Source organism: Anomalospiza imberbis, chromosome 2 (assembly GCF_031753505.1).
Source record: "Anomalospiza imberbis isolate Cuckoo-Finch-1a 21T00152 chromosome 2, ASM3175350v1, whole genome shotgun sequence".
Classification (NCBI taxonomy): Eukaryota; Metazoa; Chordata; class Aves; order Passeriformes; family Viduidae; genus Anomalospiza; species Anomalospiza imberbis.
In genome coordinates, this window is record NC_089682.1 from 46657045 (window position 1) to 46673655 (window position 16611).

The 16611-nt window shown below is 56.9% G+C and overlaps 1 protein-coding gene across 5 annotated transcripts in view; it reads right to left on the minus strand.

The window, feature by feature from the left end:
* The window catches only part of ARAP1 (ArfGAP with RhoGAP domain, ankyrin repeat and PH domain 1), a 35999-nt gene extending 19581 nt beyond the window's left edge, over window positions 1-16418 (minus strand). For 3 of the 5 annotated variants that reach the window (XR_010996172.1, XM_068180705.1, XM_068180702.1), the window contains exons 1-4: window positions 16281-16417; window positions 8062-8813; window positions 1861-2009; window positions 289-356 (exon numbers count right to left, since the gene is read on the minus strand). Coding sequence is in view for 4 of the 5 variants with exons in the window: in XM_068180705.1 (XP_068036806.1) it covers window positions 289-356; window positions 1861-2009; window positions 8062-8735 (891 nt within the window). In the remaining variant the exon portion in view is untranslated. Of the gene's footprint in view, window positions 1-288; window positions 357-1860; window positions 2010-8061; window positions 8814-16280 lie in introns of all 5 variants that reach the window. The other 2 variants (XM_068180703.1, XM_068180704.1) reach the window with 2 other exon arrangements.
* Window positions 16419-16611: the final 193 nt, after the last annotated feature.

The window sequence follows — 16611 nt, forward strand, 5'->3', positions numbered from 1 at the left end:
TGAAGAACCGAGTTCCATCTCTGGGATTCCAGCCCCAATGGGAGACACAGTGGGTGCTTCCTGGAAGCCCTGGGGTTCCAGCCCCCATGGGAAACTCAGGGGGCACTCCCTAGGAACCTATGGGAGACCCAGTGGGTGCTCAGTGAGGCAGAACCCCTCTCTAGACACTGCCAACATGCTCCTCCAGCCCCAGCCAGTATCTCTGGAGCATCCCAAGGCTGGTACCTGTCCTTAGGGCCAGTCATCCTGCTAGCTCCTGCCCACCTCCAGCCCCATGTTGGGACCAACCTTGGCCATCTCCCCCGTTGGTCTGGCTAATTCCTCCTCCCACGCCGAGTCCTCGTAGTCTGAATCATCTGACAAAGGAGAGGGAAGATGCTGGGAATCAGCTGGGGTGGAGCAAGGGGTCCCAGTTTCCCCTGCTACCCTAGAGCCTGTGGGGAGGATGATGCATGGCTGGCTTCCCCTTGCTTACCCTTGGCAAATAACCATCCCATTCTTGTGACAACAAGGGTTTTATCAAGGAGTTTGGGGAAGAGCTGGTAAAGGGCAAAGTCCCACTAGTGGCACCTCCCAGCACTGTCACAACACTCCTGGCCTCACCAGAAGGGGACTTGGTGACACCAGCCCCAGCACTATGGCTCCATCCAGGCTCTCGTGTTTCTGCCTGGGAGCTCCTGCTGCTGGGGGTTCCCAGGGGCTTTTTCCACAGCTTGTTTTCCTGGGTGGATTCCCCTCCCTCCTCTCCCATTCCTTATCAGGTCCCGAGCTTGTGCACCGTGGAAATGAGATCCCAGATGATGATGGGAGCGAGATGGTTCCTCCTCACTCAACACTCACATCAGCAGGAATCCTGGTCAGGATTGTAACCTCCCAGGAAATAAGTGGTCCCAGACAGCCTGGCCCTGGCAGACACCCTCTCCCAAATCCCACTGAGAATCTGGATCAGATTCCTCCCAAAACCCCAACCCAGATGATGGTGTTTGGGCCCTGGCAGCAGGCAAGGATGCTGTCAGGCTGCAGGGGGTGGAGGAGTGCAGTTAGATGCTCACCTTGGCACCACAGAAACCTCCTGCAAACTCTGCTTCCCAAACCCATCAGGGTGGGAGCAGCTTTCCTCCCCACACCCCCCAACAGATAAGCTCTGTCCTGATAACCTGTCCACGGCTTCTCCCAGCTTCTGAAACACACCCCAGCTTCCAGTTAAACCAGTGCTGCTGCCTGCAGGGCTGCTGGCCTTGAGAGGCAGCCCTTCCTCCTCCTTCCAGAAGAGTTATTTCAGCTGAAGTATAGTCCAACCAGGGCCGCACCCTGAGACCAAACCTTCACCTCTCCATGGGGGTCCCCAGCTCAGCATTGCTCCCTGCAGTTGGCTGAGCCCCAGGGACACCCTGAGGATGGGGCTGGAGGACGTAAAGGCACAGTCCTGGGACCCCAGAACCAGGGATATCTGCATTTCAGCCTCCTGATAGGTTCACTTTTCCTCTGTGAGTGAGTGTGGGTGCTTCCAGCACCCACAGATACCTTTGCTCTGCCCTAGGAGAGGCTGCACCCAAAACCCCACTTCACATCTCACATCCCCTGAAACTCCCAATCCAGGTCTTACACCCCTTCCCTGAAGCCCTCAGCTGAGACCTCACACACCCTAAATCCCCCAGCCCAGGTCTTGCACCCCTGACTCCCCCAGCCCAGAAGGCAAGAAAGAGGATACAGAAGAAAGAGACCGCAGCAAGGGCAGAGGAACAAACTGACAAGAAGGAAGGCACAGCACCCATGGGATGGATGCTGATGGATTGGCAGCCAGATATCCCAAGGCAAGATTTGTGATGGGAAGACTGGAGAGGCCTCCCTTGTACTCACCAAACTCTGGCACAAAGGGAAGGGTAGCCTTGGAGGGCAGCGCCGGTGGTGTCAGTGCTGGCACCTTGGTGCGAGGCAGGGGAAACAGGGAGGACAGGGTGATGCCGGGTGCTCTTTCAGTGATGGGGACCTCCTCTTTGGCAGGGATGCTGTGGGAGAGAGGAGCAAGCACTGCCTTATGCCAGCCTCTGCCTTACTTCCCAACCCTGATACACCTGCAGGGGCATCACAGAGGACCCCCAAAAGGTACCAAACCCCAGCAGACCCAGACCCACAAACCAATTCCTAAGACCCCATGGTAATGCCTTTCCTGTGCTTGGGTTATATGACTACTTTTCTAGCCTGGAAATGCTTTCCTAGCATCCAGCCTCACTCCCCTGAGTGTGCTTCACAGCTCAGGATCCTTATCTGACTCTGGGATACCTCAAGCCACCCACAGCTTTGAAGACACATCCCAGAGCAGGTTGTTTTCTTTCCTCCAGCCTAAACAATGGCAGAGTTGCTTCCTTAGCTGGTTTGCAAGTGGCCACAGGGTTCCTTGAGCAGGATGGGGGTCCTAGGATGCTCAATGCCACCAGCTTCCTTATGGTGGAGTGGACACTGGAGATCCAGGGTGACTGCTACGGCAGCAAGAAATCCTGGAAATGGAGCTTCTCCTGGCTCAGTGAGCAATGCTCCCAGCCCCAAAACCTTGACCGGGGGGAAAGGGACCATGGGACCTCCTCTCCACAGAGCCCAAGCAGCTGGGCTCAGCCACTCCTACCTCCTGTTCCTTGCTTCCTGCCTTCCTGAAACTGAAAGGTGGCAGGCAATCAATAGAAACCTCTGGGATAATGGTGTTTTCAAGGGCAGGATATTAAGAAGTTTCTCCAGGGTATAAAAATACAAGGTACCTTTGAAGCATCTCTGGATCCAGGGAGAGGGCAGAGGCAGTGGGCAGAATTTCTACCCCAAGCCCCAGGTAGGTGAGCCCCAGGGGACCTGCATGCTGGCACCATCCCCATCCTTGCCCCAACTACCTCCCACTGCAGCCACAAAAAGGAACAGTTCTTCCCTCTGAGGGTGGTGAGAACCTGGCACAGGTTGCCCAGAGATGCTGTGACTGCTCCACGCCTGCAAAGGTTCAAGTCCAGGTGGGATGGGGCTTGGAGCAACCTGGTCTAGTGGGAGGTGTCCCTGCCCTTGGCAAGGGCTTTAAGGTACCAACCAATCCAAACTATTCTGTGATCCCATGATTTCATGGCCAAGGATGCCATCAGCATGCCATGGTTTCTGGGATGTGCCTCCCAGCACATGGCTTGTGCACAAGAGCTTTGCCTTAGCTTGGGGTGAGCTGGAGAAGAAACTTCTCCCTGGCTGGAGCAGGAAGCAGGCAAGGACAGGAGTGCTGGCTCTCCCTGGGTCAGCCTGACCTCATTTCTCAGCAGCTATTTCCATGGGAACCAGCCACAACCATCCATACATTGGGGAATGCTGGCAGGGAAGGAGGGGAGCATGGGCAGGGGAGTGTGGGCAGTGCAACAGCACTGCTCCCAACACCACCAGGCAGGAGCTGCTGGAGCACCCAGGTGTGCAGAGACCCAGAGACATGGAAATGACAGTGCACAAGCCACAGACCCTCCAGCAAGAGCCTGGCTGGGGTCTGCGTCTGTGCAGTCACCCAGGATGGTGTTTGTCCCCTGGGGTGTGGTTGGTGGGCTGCAATACAAGCCCCATGGCCAGCAGTGAGATGACAAGCCTCAGGCCAGGACAACCCCCATCTCCTGGATGGGGACTTCTCAGGAGGGTTTCTGGCTCAGCCCCAGTCCTGTCCAGCCCCTAGCCCCACCATCCCAGGGACTAGCAGGATGGGCATCCACTGAGCTCAGGCACAAATAACACCCTAGTTTCCCAAAACACCCTCCCCACTGGTCTGCCTGCTCCACCTGTCATCATCTGCTGCTGTAGCATCCCTGGGCTTCATGTCCCCCCATGGCTCCATGGAGTAGTGTGGGTGCCCTGCACTTCCTGGATCCCCATGCAGCCATGCCCAAAGGATGCCAGTCCTGCTCCAAGCAGGGTCTGGCTGATGCCACCTCTGCCATTAGAGAAGTGGCAAACCAGTGCCTTATGTGCTGTCCCTTATCAGAGCAGCACCTTAAATGCTATCCTTTATCTAAGCCTCTCTTCTAAGGGGGCAGAGAGAGCTGTTCTTCCACAGCCACCACCCCAAAGCCAAACCTCTGCCCAGGCCACCACCCTGCTAACCCAGCCCTCTGAAAAGGAGTCTTCTGTCATCACTTCCTTTGACATCACTTTCTACAATCCCCTCCCCCCACCAGCTGCTCAGGGGGCTGCTCTAATCCCTAGACCATCTCCTGGGCATGGAGAGGGGGTGCCCCCCCTCACTGACAGCCTCATCCCACAATTAGGATGCAGACATGCTCATGGGATCCTCTGTGGGGTGTCTAGGTCTGAGCCATCAGTGGCCAAAACTGAGGGGCTCACAGCCCTGCTGCTAGCATTGGGAGGGCAGCATCATGTCCAGAGCTGGTGAGAGAGCTCCCAGTGTTGAACACAGTTGCTACCATCAACCCGTGGGAGGTAGTATCTCAGACATCCCACACCCAGCAGGGCTGGGATGATCCTATCACCTCCTGGCACAGAAATGCTTGGGGTAGCCCAGGGTTTGGGGGGATGGTGAGAACTCGGAGGTGAACACAGCCTGGAGGAAACCACAATGTGGCTCTGCAAGCAGCTAGGAGGAAGCACCAGGGACCACAGCAGCACAGCCGGAAGTGAGGAGAAATGGTTGCGTGGCGTCACCCCAGAAATGCCCAGGTCACTTGCTCTGCTCCCAGGCTGTTTGCATATGGAGGGGTGCTCCAGCTCTTCCTCAGTCCTCATTCTCAGAGGTCCCTCCCCTGTGGGCACTTCCACCTTCACAAGGTGGATCTCATTCCCACCCAGAGACAGGGCCAGACCAATGCAGCTGCCTCACCGCTGCTGTCAAAGAACCCCGGTCCCAGGCTGGATGCAGTGAGCATCACCCTGATGTGGGCAAGTACCATCCAGACCTGGGCAAACATTACCCTGATGTGGGCATCAGCTCAGCATGGGCAAGGATCATCCAGACATGAGCAGCCATCAGCCCCAACATGGGGGCAAGCATTCCCCATTGTTGTTGGTCCTTGGGAAGCCCAGCATTATTCCCCCCAACCCCAGGCCTTTCATGTTCAGTGGCTGCAGGCGCCCAGGTCAGGTCCCCCCATGGGGGCAGGAGATGGGTTTGGGGCCAACAGCAGCACCCTAGGGCTGTGGAGCTCCCTTGGACCCAGCACAGGGCACTTTGGCCAGTCACCCATCACTCCAGGGAGCCCCAGTGTAGATAGCTTCCCAAACTCCCAGCAGATGCCGCCCCACACGAAGAGCCAGGACCCAACACCCAACATAGGGTGACTCATACCCTCACCCTCCTGAATGCACCCCTTGTCCATGCCAGCTGTCCTGCACCACAGCACCTTCTCCACCCACAGGCATGGCCAGGCACCAGCACTGGCCAAAGAGTCATAGAACTATGGAACGGTTTGGTTGGGAAAAGACTTTAAAGCTTATCTCATGCCATGGGCAGAGACACCTACAACCCCAGGTTACTCCAAGCCCCATCCAACCCAGCTTTGAACACTTCCAGGGATGGGGCAGCCACAGCTTCTCGGGACAGCCTGTGCCAGGGCCTCACCACCCTCAGAGGGAAGAATTTCTTGGGAAATGATAGCTCTTTATTTTTAAAATGTTCTCAAAACAAGAACCCACTTATAACCAATATATTCCTGGTCATACAATTAAAGTGACTTTTAAAATCAGAGTTTTGGGGTTCAGCTGGTTAGTTCTGAACTCCCCAATATATCCACATAATACACATATAACATACATATGGATGCACAAATATACTCCTGTATATATTCACTAAAGCATCAAGATCTATGTGAGAAATATATATACACACACCTTTACAGACACATACACCCATACATATTCCCTTTTGTCGCTACCAAGCACCAAGACATATATGTAATCTATATGTTATGAGTGCATGATGGCACACCAGGTGCCAGGGCCCTGTGGCCACCCACCTGTCCCACACTAGCACAGCCCCCGGGGGTCTGTCACGGTGACCCCAGAGTCCCCCAAGCCACTGGAGTACCCTTGTGTCCAGGGGGTGCTGTTCAACCACTGCTGCCTGGCGAGGCCACAGGCCCAACCGGTCCTGAGTCTCATGGTCCTGCATGCAGCTCCCAAGGGACCCTTATGCACCCCCAGATCCCCCGGGGCAGCTCCAGTGGGGAATCCCAGCCCCCGAGTGCACGGCCTTCGAGGTGCCGTGCCAGGAGGGGTAGCGTCTGTTCCGCGGCAGAATGCCCGTCCCCGGGGCAGGAGGAAGTGGGGGACCAACAATGCCTGTGAGCACACAGGCCAGGGCAGGAAACACCCGCTGGAGCCGGCAGAGCGAGAGGCGCATCCGGTAGCGCCGGCAGCGTTCGATCCCATCCCAAAAATCCCTCCGCCCCGGTCCCCGCCGGCTGCTCCTGTGTGGCACGCCTGGCACTGTGCCAGCCGTGCCCCCCTACCTGGGCAGGTGACAGGAACCACGGTGGGACCGATCGGCACCACGGGGAGCGCTGGGGGAGGCCGGCAGGGAGCGGAGCTTCTCACCCCGGCACTTCCTGCACTGGCTGAAACAGCAAAACTTCCTGAGCTGGCCGAAGCAGCAGCATGTCCTGCATACCAAATCCTCACCATGGCCACTAAGAACCCACGGCACGGCCAGTACCAGAACGTTGGCATGGCTGCCACCAAACACCCAGCACGGACAGCACTAAATCAGCATGGCAAGTACCAAACTGATGGCACGTCGAGCACCAAACCAGCACAGGTTGCACCAAAGTGGCAGCCATCAGCCTCATCGTGCCCGGGCAGCTTTCTGGCCAGGGCAGGATGGAGAGTGGCTTCAGGAGGATTTGGGTGACTATCCTGGTGCAGAAATGCAGTGGTGGGAACACTTCCTGGGTGCCAGGATGGACACTGTTGATCCGGAGTCCAAGGAGCTCCAAGGACAGGTGCTGCCCACCCCATGGCATGCCAGCCCCCTACATCAGCTGCCTGAGCCCCCTCCCCAGCTCAGCATCCCAGCCCACTCCCTGCAGGTAGGGGTCAGAGCACGGGCAGAGGGATCACTTCCACCCACCCTACCACAAAAAGCCCATTGGGACACAGGGATGGGAAGCTGGAGGGGGATCCCAGCCACCAGCCCTCCCATTCTCATCCTGACTACACACATCCAGCACCATCAGTCCAGCTGGATGGTCCCATCCAGCACTATCAGTCAGGACAAACCCAGCCTCACTCGCAGGACCCCCCTCAGGGGACCAGCTAGACACCCTAGCTCCAGGAACATATCCCTTAGAGTCTGTGGGTCCTGGGGAGGTTGTGGGGAAGGACTCCCAGGGTGGAGGGACACACAAGCTTGGTGACATTCCCTCACCTGACCCCGGGAGGGTGCTGGCACCCAGGAGCTTGTTTGCCCCCTCCAAACTGCACTCCCAGTCCTCAATCCACATCTGCTTGTGCTCTGCAGGATTTAGGAGTGCACTGGGTGACTGGGACATCAAAGGGGGGGGGGGGGGGGGCGCTGCGAGTGCTGCTGTCCCAAAATTCCAGCCTGCTCCCACATCATCTGGCCACAGCAGCTGGCAGCAGCTTTGTCCCATGTTCCCTGCATGCGGCGGTTCACTATCTTGCACCCACTGGTGTCAAGAGTTCCTCAGGCTTCAGCACTGCCTAAACTGCAGGTAGGGGGAAGGCAGGGCTCTGCATTGTTGCGGGGATTGCACCCCAGCCCATGCCAGGCTGGAGTGACCTGGGTGACTGGGATGATCAGGGTGGATACATCCAGCTAGAGCCAAAATAAATATTTCAGCATCCCCTGCCCTGATGGTGGTACCCCAGAGAAATGTGCTGTGGCCTGGGGCAGGGGTACTCCCATGGGACATGCTGGGGCTGGGGGTACCCCCAGGAGATGTGCTAAGGTCTAGGGAGGGCATAGGTACCCCAGGCAACACATGTCGTGACCCCTAGGGTCCCACCCACATCACAGTAGCCCCACACACAGACCCAGCCGCCTTGGGGCATCACCAAGCCCATGCCCCTGCCCCTGCCCCTTACCTCCTCTGGGACACAGCCCTGGGGGGGAGCACGGGGGCATGGTCAGGCAATGGAGGGCCCTTCAGGCTCTGGCACTTGGTTTCCAGTTGGTGTCGCTTGGCTGGCAGTGGTGGCAATGGAGGTCTCGCCCTGCTGTTGGCAGGGGGCTTCTCCCCAAGGGCTGGCGGAGAGGGGTCCTCCAGGACTGGGAGATGGCTGCAGGATGCAGGGTGGGGCACGGGGCTGTCCCCCAATAGTGATGGTGAGAATTTGAGGGGGGGGCGGCAGCCCACCCTGGGTGGGATGGGTGGGGGCAGCTGGGTGAAGCTTGCACCCTTCTCTGGTTCCAGCAGTGGGGTCCCACCGGGCACTGGCAGGCACCGGGGCTCCAGCTGCTTTGGCCCTGTTGCAGTGCTCAGGCGGAAGATGTGGCGTTTCATGGGGACAGGTTTACTGGCAGGGGGCTGGTGAGTCCCGGCAGGTAGCGGGGCCTCAGCGAAGGCTTTCTGCAACCCCAGAAGGATGCGGCGGCGGTGGCCGGGCAGCAGCACCCCAAGGTGGGTGAGCCCCTCGTCTGTCAGAGCCCGGCAGTCCCACACTGACCACAGCTCACTTTGCTGGAAGCTCTCCACATACTGGTCGAGGTGGAGGGCAGACAGCCAGGCAGCCACTGGCAGAGATCCCTCCTCCTCCATGGCAGGGGGCTGGCCACAGAAACCTGCACTACTCAGTGCATCTTCTGTTGCCAGTGAGGCTCAGGATGACATCAGGACCTGGAAATGGAGACAACAGGATCAGGATCAGTCCCAAAACACACACCAGGTGAAGCCTGGAGTCCCAGAACCAACATTCCCAGTGAAGCAACCTGGTTTTCCTATGGCCTCCAACCATGCTGTGTCCCCTGGATCACCGAGTCCTGAACTGGGCAGCTGCAGGGGTGTGGAAATGCTGGAGGGTCCCAGTTTAGGCATAGAAACACAGAGGCCATCCCTTTAGAAGTGAAGGCACCATGGGGCCCCAGCTTGGTCCCAGGGGGTGACATTTGGGCTGTGAGACAGAGCAGTAGGGGATTATCCACATTGTGGATAATGAGGGAATATGCCTGAATATGCCTGATTCAAGGGCAGGGCAGCTGTTGGCTGCATCTCAGGGCTGTCACCCTCCAGGACACAGCTCCCCTGGTTTACAGCAGCAAGCCAGGATGGAGTTACATGGACAGCTGGATCCAGAAGGCTGTCCCCTCTCCTGGGCTGTCCCTATCACAGCCAGTGGCAGGGTGCTGTCACGGGAGCCTCCAACCCAAACCACATCAAACCCCTCCTCACAAGACCATATGCCCACCATGGCATTACTCCCAGCTCCAGAGCCCTATCTGTCCCTGGCATTGCTCTAGCATGGCACCACACCCTGGAGTGCTGGCAGGGCACCTGTGCAGCACCCTTGGTGCACACACCTAGCGAAGTGCCCTTGTGGCATCCAGAGCTTGGGACATGGGGCTCACGTGGTGTCTCAGCTCCTGCAGCAGAACATCCATCCCACACCATAGCTTTTGGCAGGGCAAATCCCTGTTATCCCAACAAGCAGCAGATGGGATACCCTGCCCTTCCCACGCACCAGCATCATGGTCTCGGCAGGCTCCAGGCAGGAGGCAGATCCCATCGTGCCGGCACACACAGCACTGCTAGTGACCCCGGCACCATCTTATTTTGTGTTTGCTGGAGGTTTTTCTAGACCTGCTAAGAAGGAGCCAGAGGATTTCCTGGAGCTGTAAATAGGCCAGTCTGACCTGCCGTCAGAGTCACATTTTCTGTGACTCAGGCAGGTCCCTCAGCAGCACTTGCGGTTTTGCTGCAAAGTACACAGCTGAGCAAGGCTCGTCCTCGACCCGGCACTAACTGGACACTGCCGAGCCTGAGGCACCATGAGGTCCCCACAGCCAATGACCCTTACACCTTGAGACACCAACATCTCAGTGGTGCTGCTGGGATGTGGCCACAGTGCCACTTCCCTGGCACTTCCTGGTACTGTTTGGCTTTGCTTCAGGCTCCAAGGACCAAGTGTCCAAGGAAGAAGCAACAGGGACCCAGGACTGGCTGACCCCTGTGGCTCCTTGCTGGCAGCACCAGAAAAATCAGCAGCATGCAGGACTTTCCCACTGGTCCCAGCAATCCCAACCAACACCACAAAAATCCCTGAATCAGAATAAAATTCTCTCTCCCACCTCCACACCTAGAAAGCCCTCATCTATTACTGAAAATGGATAAGTAATGGTGCTGGGTGACACTGCTGTCACCACATCCCAGTGACATCAGCACAGGCAGGCTCAACCCCCACTGGGCACTACCTCTGGAGGAGCAGAGGGAAACACAGTGACACCAGTATGGGGCTCCCACAAATGTCCCCCATCCTGACTAGAGCAAAAGAGTCACCACCACTGTCACCAGTGCCAACATCCCTGGTGCTGTGCCAGGACATTGATGCAGTGGTGGGATAGACCCATCAGGAAGGGACAGCTGCACCAGCACTCACCATTGGCACTGCCCCAGCACTATCTGGGGTGGCTGAGGGCCCTCCTTGCTGCTCACCAGGGACGGGATGGGGACAAAACTCCAACAAGGGAAGTGCAGGGTCCCCGGTGTGCCAGGCTGGCAGCTGGGGCCCATTGCTGTTGGGCCCTTTGCCCTCACCAAGTAAATCATTCATCAGGCCTTTTCTAGGTTCCCTCCTTCTATCATTAATCATTAAACCTCTGTGCTAAACAAGATGAGGATATTCCAGAAGCAAAACCAAGACAGGGAGATGCCATAAGGCAGCGGGCTGCTGGGGATCGGGGGGGTAACCCCAGCTGTGGCCCCTGCCAAGCACAAATCCTCCCAGTGCTGACCCACTGCATTCCTCCCCAGGATTAGACAACACCACAGGGGCTGTTTTGTAAGAGACTTAAAGGCTGGACAAATAGTGTGAGGAGGGAATGGCAAGGGCTGCCAGCACCCTGGCACTGTGGCTGGTGCTCTGGGGGGATAAGTCAGGATGCCAAAATACATGAGGACCAGACCCCTCAGCCCCATCCCAAACCCACACAGCCCTCACTCTCCCAGTGCTGGGGATGAAGGATCTGGGGGTGCCTGGTGCTGGTCCCCTTTATCTGGACCAAGAGGCTTAGCAAGCCCCTCTATCCCCAAACTTGGGTGTTAGCTGCCTTTCTGGGGGCTCCTGCAGCTACCCCAGCCCACCTCAGATGCCCTCAACTCAACAGAGCATTTGGGATGCACCTCTTCCCCCAGCAGAGCTGAACATCCTAACCCAGGGAGGAGCCCCCCATGATGCAGGAGTGTGCCCACCCTTCTCCCACTGCATCCCACCACTCTCACGGCCATGGGATTCCCAACCCTCAGGTAGGGCACTAATGAGGGCTGGGCTTGTTTAATTAAGGAGCTGTGTATGCCATGGAAACTGTGGGTTCTGACTGGAAGTGACAGGCGAGCATGCTCCTTTCACTGGCTCCAGCTTCCCCTGCGTAACCAATGTTACCCCTAACGACATGCCAGGGATCAAGTAGTGTGACCAGGGTCATCAGTATGTCACTGACAGAGCTGCACTCAGCACTCAAGAACCAGGTAATAAAGTGGTGGCCATCCCACAGCTCTTCTCTGCGTGTCCCTTCGATGGCACCCAGAATAGTGGCCATGAGCCAGGAAAATCCAGCACAAGAGCACTGTTGGGTGTCTGGCACCCACTTGATTGATCTAGTTCCCATTGCAATTCCTCCTCCAATGCAGGCAAACCCTGCCTGCACCCCACGTTCCCCTTCCCCAGGTCTGTGGACTCATTAATCAAGGAAAGCTAATTACCAGCACACGGTCCCTCGGCTCAGCAGAAGGAGGTGGCCAGCCTGCCTGTGGTTCAGCTGGCGCAGTGGAGGTTTGCCAAGGGGTCTCCGCCTACCCCAGTACTTCCTCAAACGCCACCTCAGCAATGGGAACTTTCCGGAAAGCCGAGCAGAGTTCTGAGCTAGGATGTGGTGCAATAGCCACCCCAGGCCCCACCAGAACTGTGAGGCCTCACTGCGGTGATGCACTGACCACAGCCGCCATGAGGGACAAGAAGGCCGGATCTTGAGGCAGTGTGAGCCCTGGGTGACAGAAGGACAGGGCAGGGCTTTCAGCAGGAGAGGAAGGAAGAGCCAGGCAGGGAGATCTCTGGGAAGCGAGAGCTCAGCAGTACTGCGGCAGGAACCAGGTACCAAGGACAGGGCGTAGTGGGGCAGCAGGACAAGCCGAGCTCTGGCCACTGGACAGAAGGGGACACACAGGCAGGTGGCTGCCATGTCCTGTTGCTGTTGAGCAGGACGGGAACAGAGGGACTCCAAGTTAGAAAGCAAGGAATGAAACTGATTTATTTCAAATGCACCACTCTATATATAGGGAACATTGTGCGGACTAATTTCATTGGTCTTAGAGTAAAAACATCTCACACCATTGGTGTGCAGTGAATGATGCACAGTGGCAGAACATATCTATAAACAATGTGAACAACAAGATAGATTAGAGAATTATTTACATTCTTTCCCAACTGTCTCCCAGGCTCTCGCCTGGTTGGAAAAACCCTCTCTTTTTCTCTCTGACTGAACTGAGAATATCCATATGTCCCACCACCCCAGGACCCCTGTGGATTCCCAGAGAGGGCAGTAAGCTGTTACCTACCAGGGTTCCTGTGGGCAGAGGGGACAAAGCCGAGTGGCAGAAGGACCTGTGGGAACAGGGCTGGCCACCAGTGGGAAGAGGGTTCTTCAGCCACTAAGCTCCAGCAGCACTGGGCAACCAGTCTCACACCACAGCAATTTTTACCCTTTCCTGCCTAAATTAAGGAGAGATCCTCAGACAAGGGGCCACGGCCAGCCAGAATGAGGACAATGTCACCAGTGTCCCTGCTGGATCCAGGGGGTGAATGTGATGTCTCCAACAGACCTCCTAGGGCTACCACAGATTCTCCATCCAGCTGGGAATTGAAAACACCACATCCTCACCCCGAAACTGCCCAAGCAGAATCCTCAGCAAGCAGTGATTACCCCAAAGCAAACAAAGGGTCCTGGGACAGCACCCAGAACTCCACAGACCCCTTCCCACCCAAACCTTCCACGCTCCACCTCAGAGGGTGCCCATCTGCTCAGCAGCACCCAAGGTCTTTCCTGGGAGGGTGAGGCTTTTTCATTTTCAACATCTTCTCAGCCAAAGAAATTGCAATTGATATTCAAACCCCTCAGGTGCTGTTCATGGATCAAGTTCAAGCTTGCGGAATCACAATCCAGAGCCTCCTCCCTCTGCCATGAGTTGCCATTTCCAGGTGGTTCATGTGAAGAAGCTAGAGGGTGCCCAGCCCCCTGCTCAGGGGCCTGAGGGCTCACACACACACCAGGGTGTGTCCCTACATGAGAACTGCCCCAAGCCGGCTCTGTGTGCAGATGGAGGGTGTGCATAGAGGTGGAAGGTGGAAGGTGCACTATCCTCATAGTGATGAGGTGGATGAGAAGTTAGGGACAAGGGGCAGGAAAACTGAGAGTTCCTCATTTCCCCAAGGTCCCACCTGCATTCCCCTTCTCCCATGGGGAAGGTGAAACAGATCTCAGGCTGTGGTACCAACAGACAGATGAGTTTGCATGAGCAACAGCATTCCCTTCCAGAATGTTGCTGCCTGCCTTGCAAATCTAGCCAGAAAAGGGGCAAATATAGCCAGAAATGAGCAAATCCAGTCAAAAAAAGTGGTAAATCCAACCAGAAATGGGGAAATCCAGGCAGAAAAGGGGTAAATACATCTGGCAATGCTGTCGCTACCCACTGAGTTCCACTGGAATGCTCTCAGCTCCTGACACACTTTATGGAAGCTGCCAGCAAACTAGGTCAGGAAGCCAAACCCCACATGCACAACCACTCCAGAGGAGGCCCAATGTCCCAGGGTCTGGTGATGCTAGGGGGTGAAGGTGGGGGGAGCGCTGTGCCAACAGCCTGGCTGCAGAGGATGAGTCCCTGATGGGTCCCCTGGGAAGCATGGCACCTCCTTCCTCCATGAGAAATCAGCCCCATCACCCAAAATCCTGCACTAAAACCATGCAGGTCCCTGTTTCACTTTCCCGTAAGTGGGAAGTGAAAGTGTCATGGGGAAGGGGTGACCCCTCCAGCTGTGGATGGGGTGTACCCTTTTCCAGCCCTGATGCCCTCCCACCTCATCTTCATGCTCACTGAGGTGCAACTCTAGCCCATGCACAGGCCCGGTCCCCAACAACAGGGTCACACCATAACAGGGCCACCCACTGGCCACCACAGCACTGCAGATAAGCCAAGCCAGGGGATGCTGCAGCAGGGACAGAAGTACAGGGACCACCAACCATGTGCACCCACTCCCACTTTTTTGCAAAAGACTTTCTACACAGCCGGGCTCTCCCTCACCTGTAGATTTGAGGGACTCATCTGCAAAGCATCCCCAAGCATCAAACCCCCCACAGCCACAGAGTCCTGCCACAGGAGCTACATCATTCCCTGCATGGGTGAGCATAACTCCCTGCCTCCCATGAGACACCCCCAAAATCTCAAGGGCTCACCTTGCTCTGAGGCTAAGTTCTGGCAGCAAATACATCTTCAATATTGCTCTAAATATCCCTATCCCTGATGTCCTGGCTGTGGGCCCATAATGCATCCCCAATAGCTGCTGGAGTACCCCCAGAAAACCACCATAAGTTCTTGGAGGAGCTTTCCTTGCTACTTTTCTCCCAGCACCCTAGAATAGCCACTGACCCCTAGCACTCAGCTCTGTGCCTCCAAAAATTGGCTTTTGGGGCTGAACCCACAAATTAAAATTGCTGTCCCTGCAATGGTGCTAGACCTAGGAACCCCCCATGCAGGTGCAGCGCATGGGCACCCCAAACACCAACCTGACAGCCCCAGCAGTGTGAAGGTGTCCATGGACCCAGCTTGCCATTACTGGAGGACAAAGCAACCACCATCTCAATTCCAGCTGCACAGCACTGGTAAAGCTTCAGGCCTCGCCAGACAGACTGGGAAGCAGTGAGGAAGAGGAAAGCAAGGGCAGCCCACTACCAGCATCACCTGGTATCTGGGTGCTATTGGTGGTGGTTAGTGTGACACAGGCACTGCTGGCAGGGGGCCTGGCACAGCCGCAGCTGACGCTGTTTTTTGGCCGTGAACAGGGACATGCCAGATCCCCAGCAGAAAACAAATCTGCCAGCTGGGCCCTCAGGGTCCCTTTTCCCAGCTTCACCCCTGGCATCGGCAGCACAGCCACGCAGCATCCCCCAACATGTCACTCACCCCAACCAGGCAATAGGACCCCTGCAGTGGCACAGGAATGAGGGCTATCAGCAATGCCAGGGCTCCCTGGAGACTGGGACTGAGCTGGGTTATACCGGGGTTGAGCTGGGGTCTGCTTAGGGGACCTGCGATATACTGGAAGTGAACTGGAAAGGCTGGGGTTAAGCTGGGAAGTGTTGGGGTGAATTGGAATATACTGTGGAGGAGCTGGGATGTGCTGGGGGGAGCTGGGGAATACTGGGATTAAACTGGGATGAACTGGGATGTGCTGAGGTGAACTGGGATATACTGAGATTCAGTGGGGGTGCCCTGGGAATGAGTTAGGGTCTGCTTGGGGCAGCTGGGGGGCACCTGAGGAGTACCAGGGTTCAACTGGAGTGTACTGGGGTTCAGCTGGGATTGAACTAGGGTATGATGGGGGTAAGCTGGAGTCTGCCGGGAGTGAACTGGGGTCTCCTGGGAGGAAGCTGGAGCGTACCGGAATTGAACCAGGGTTGAGCTGAGATATACTGAGATTGTGGTGGGGTGTTCTGGGGGCGAACTGGAGCATATTGCGGTCGAGCTAAGGTGTGCTGAGAGAGAGCTGGGGCATACTAGAATTTGGCTCGGGAGTATCAGTGCTGAGCTGGGGTATACTGGGGTTAATCTGCAGCATGAGTACCCCAATCGGGGGGGAAGCACACCACTGTTGCAGCTGAGCCGGGGAATAAGCCATACTCCCCCCACCGCCCCAGCAGCTCCCAGTATTCCCTCCCCCCCCCCCCCCCCCCCCCGGACTGTGTGCCCAGGGACCCACAGAAACACGTGGAAAGAAACACGACCTCCCCCAGGAGAGAAACCGCGCTGAGGAGGTAGAGTGCCCTCCCTCCCCCGCCCGAGCTGGGGTTGCCCCTCCAGCCCCACTGGAGCACCCAGTACCTCTGTCTGGTGGCAGCGGCGGCTCCCAGAGGATGCCGGGGCGCTTCCCGGGGCGGGGGCACTCAGGGCCCCCCTTGCCAGGCCCAGGCTTGTTCTCGCACGGAGCTTTGGCTGCCTCATGGAAACAGGATTCGAGGGGAAGACTGCCAGGACTTTCCCCAAAAAAATAATAAATTGGTTGTGTGTGGGGTTCTTGCCTCCCCACAGAATTCCCAAGGTCTTAGTCGGGGGTAAGAAGGAGAGTGGGAGGGCTTGGGGACGCAGAGGGGATGTGGGGTGTCCATGGCCAGCCCTCACGGCTGCCCAGCCTGGGACAATGGCCCTTTCATCC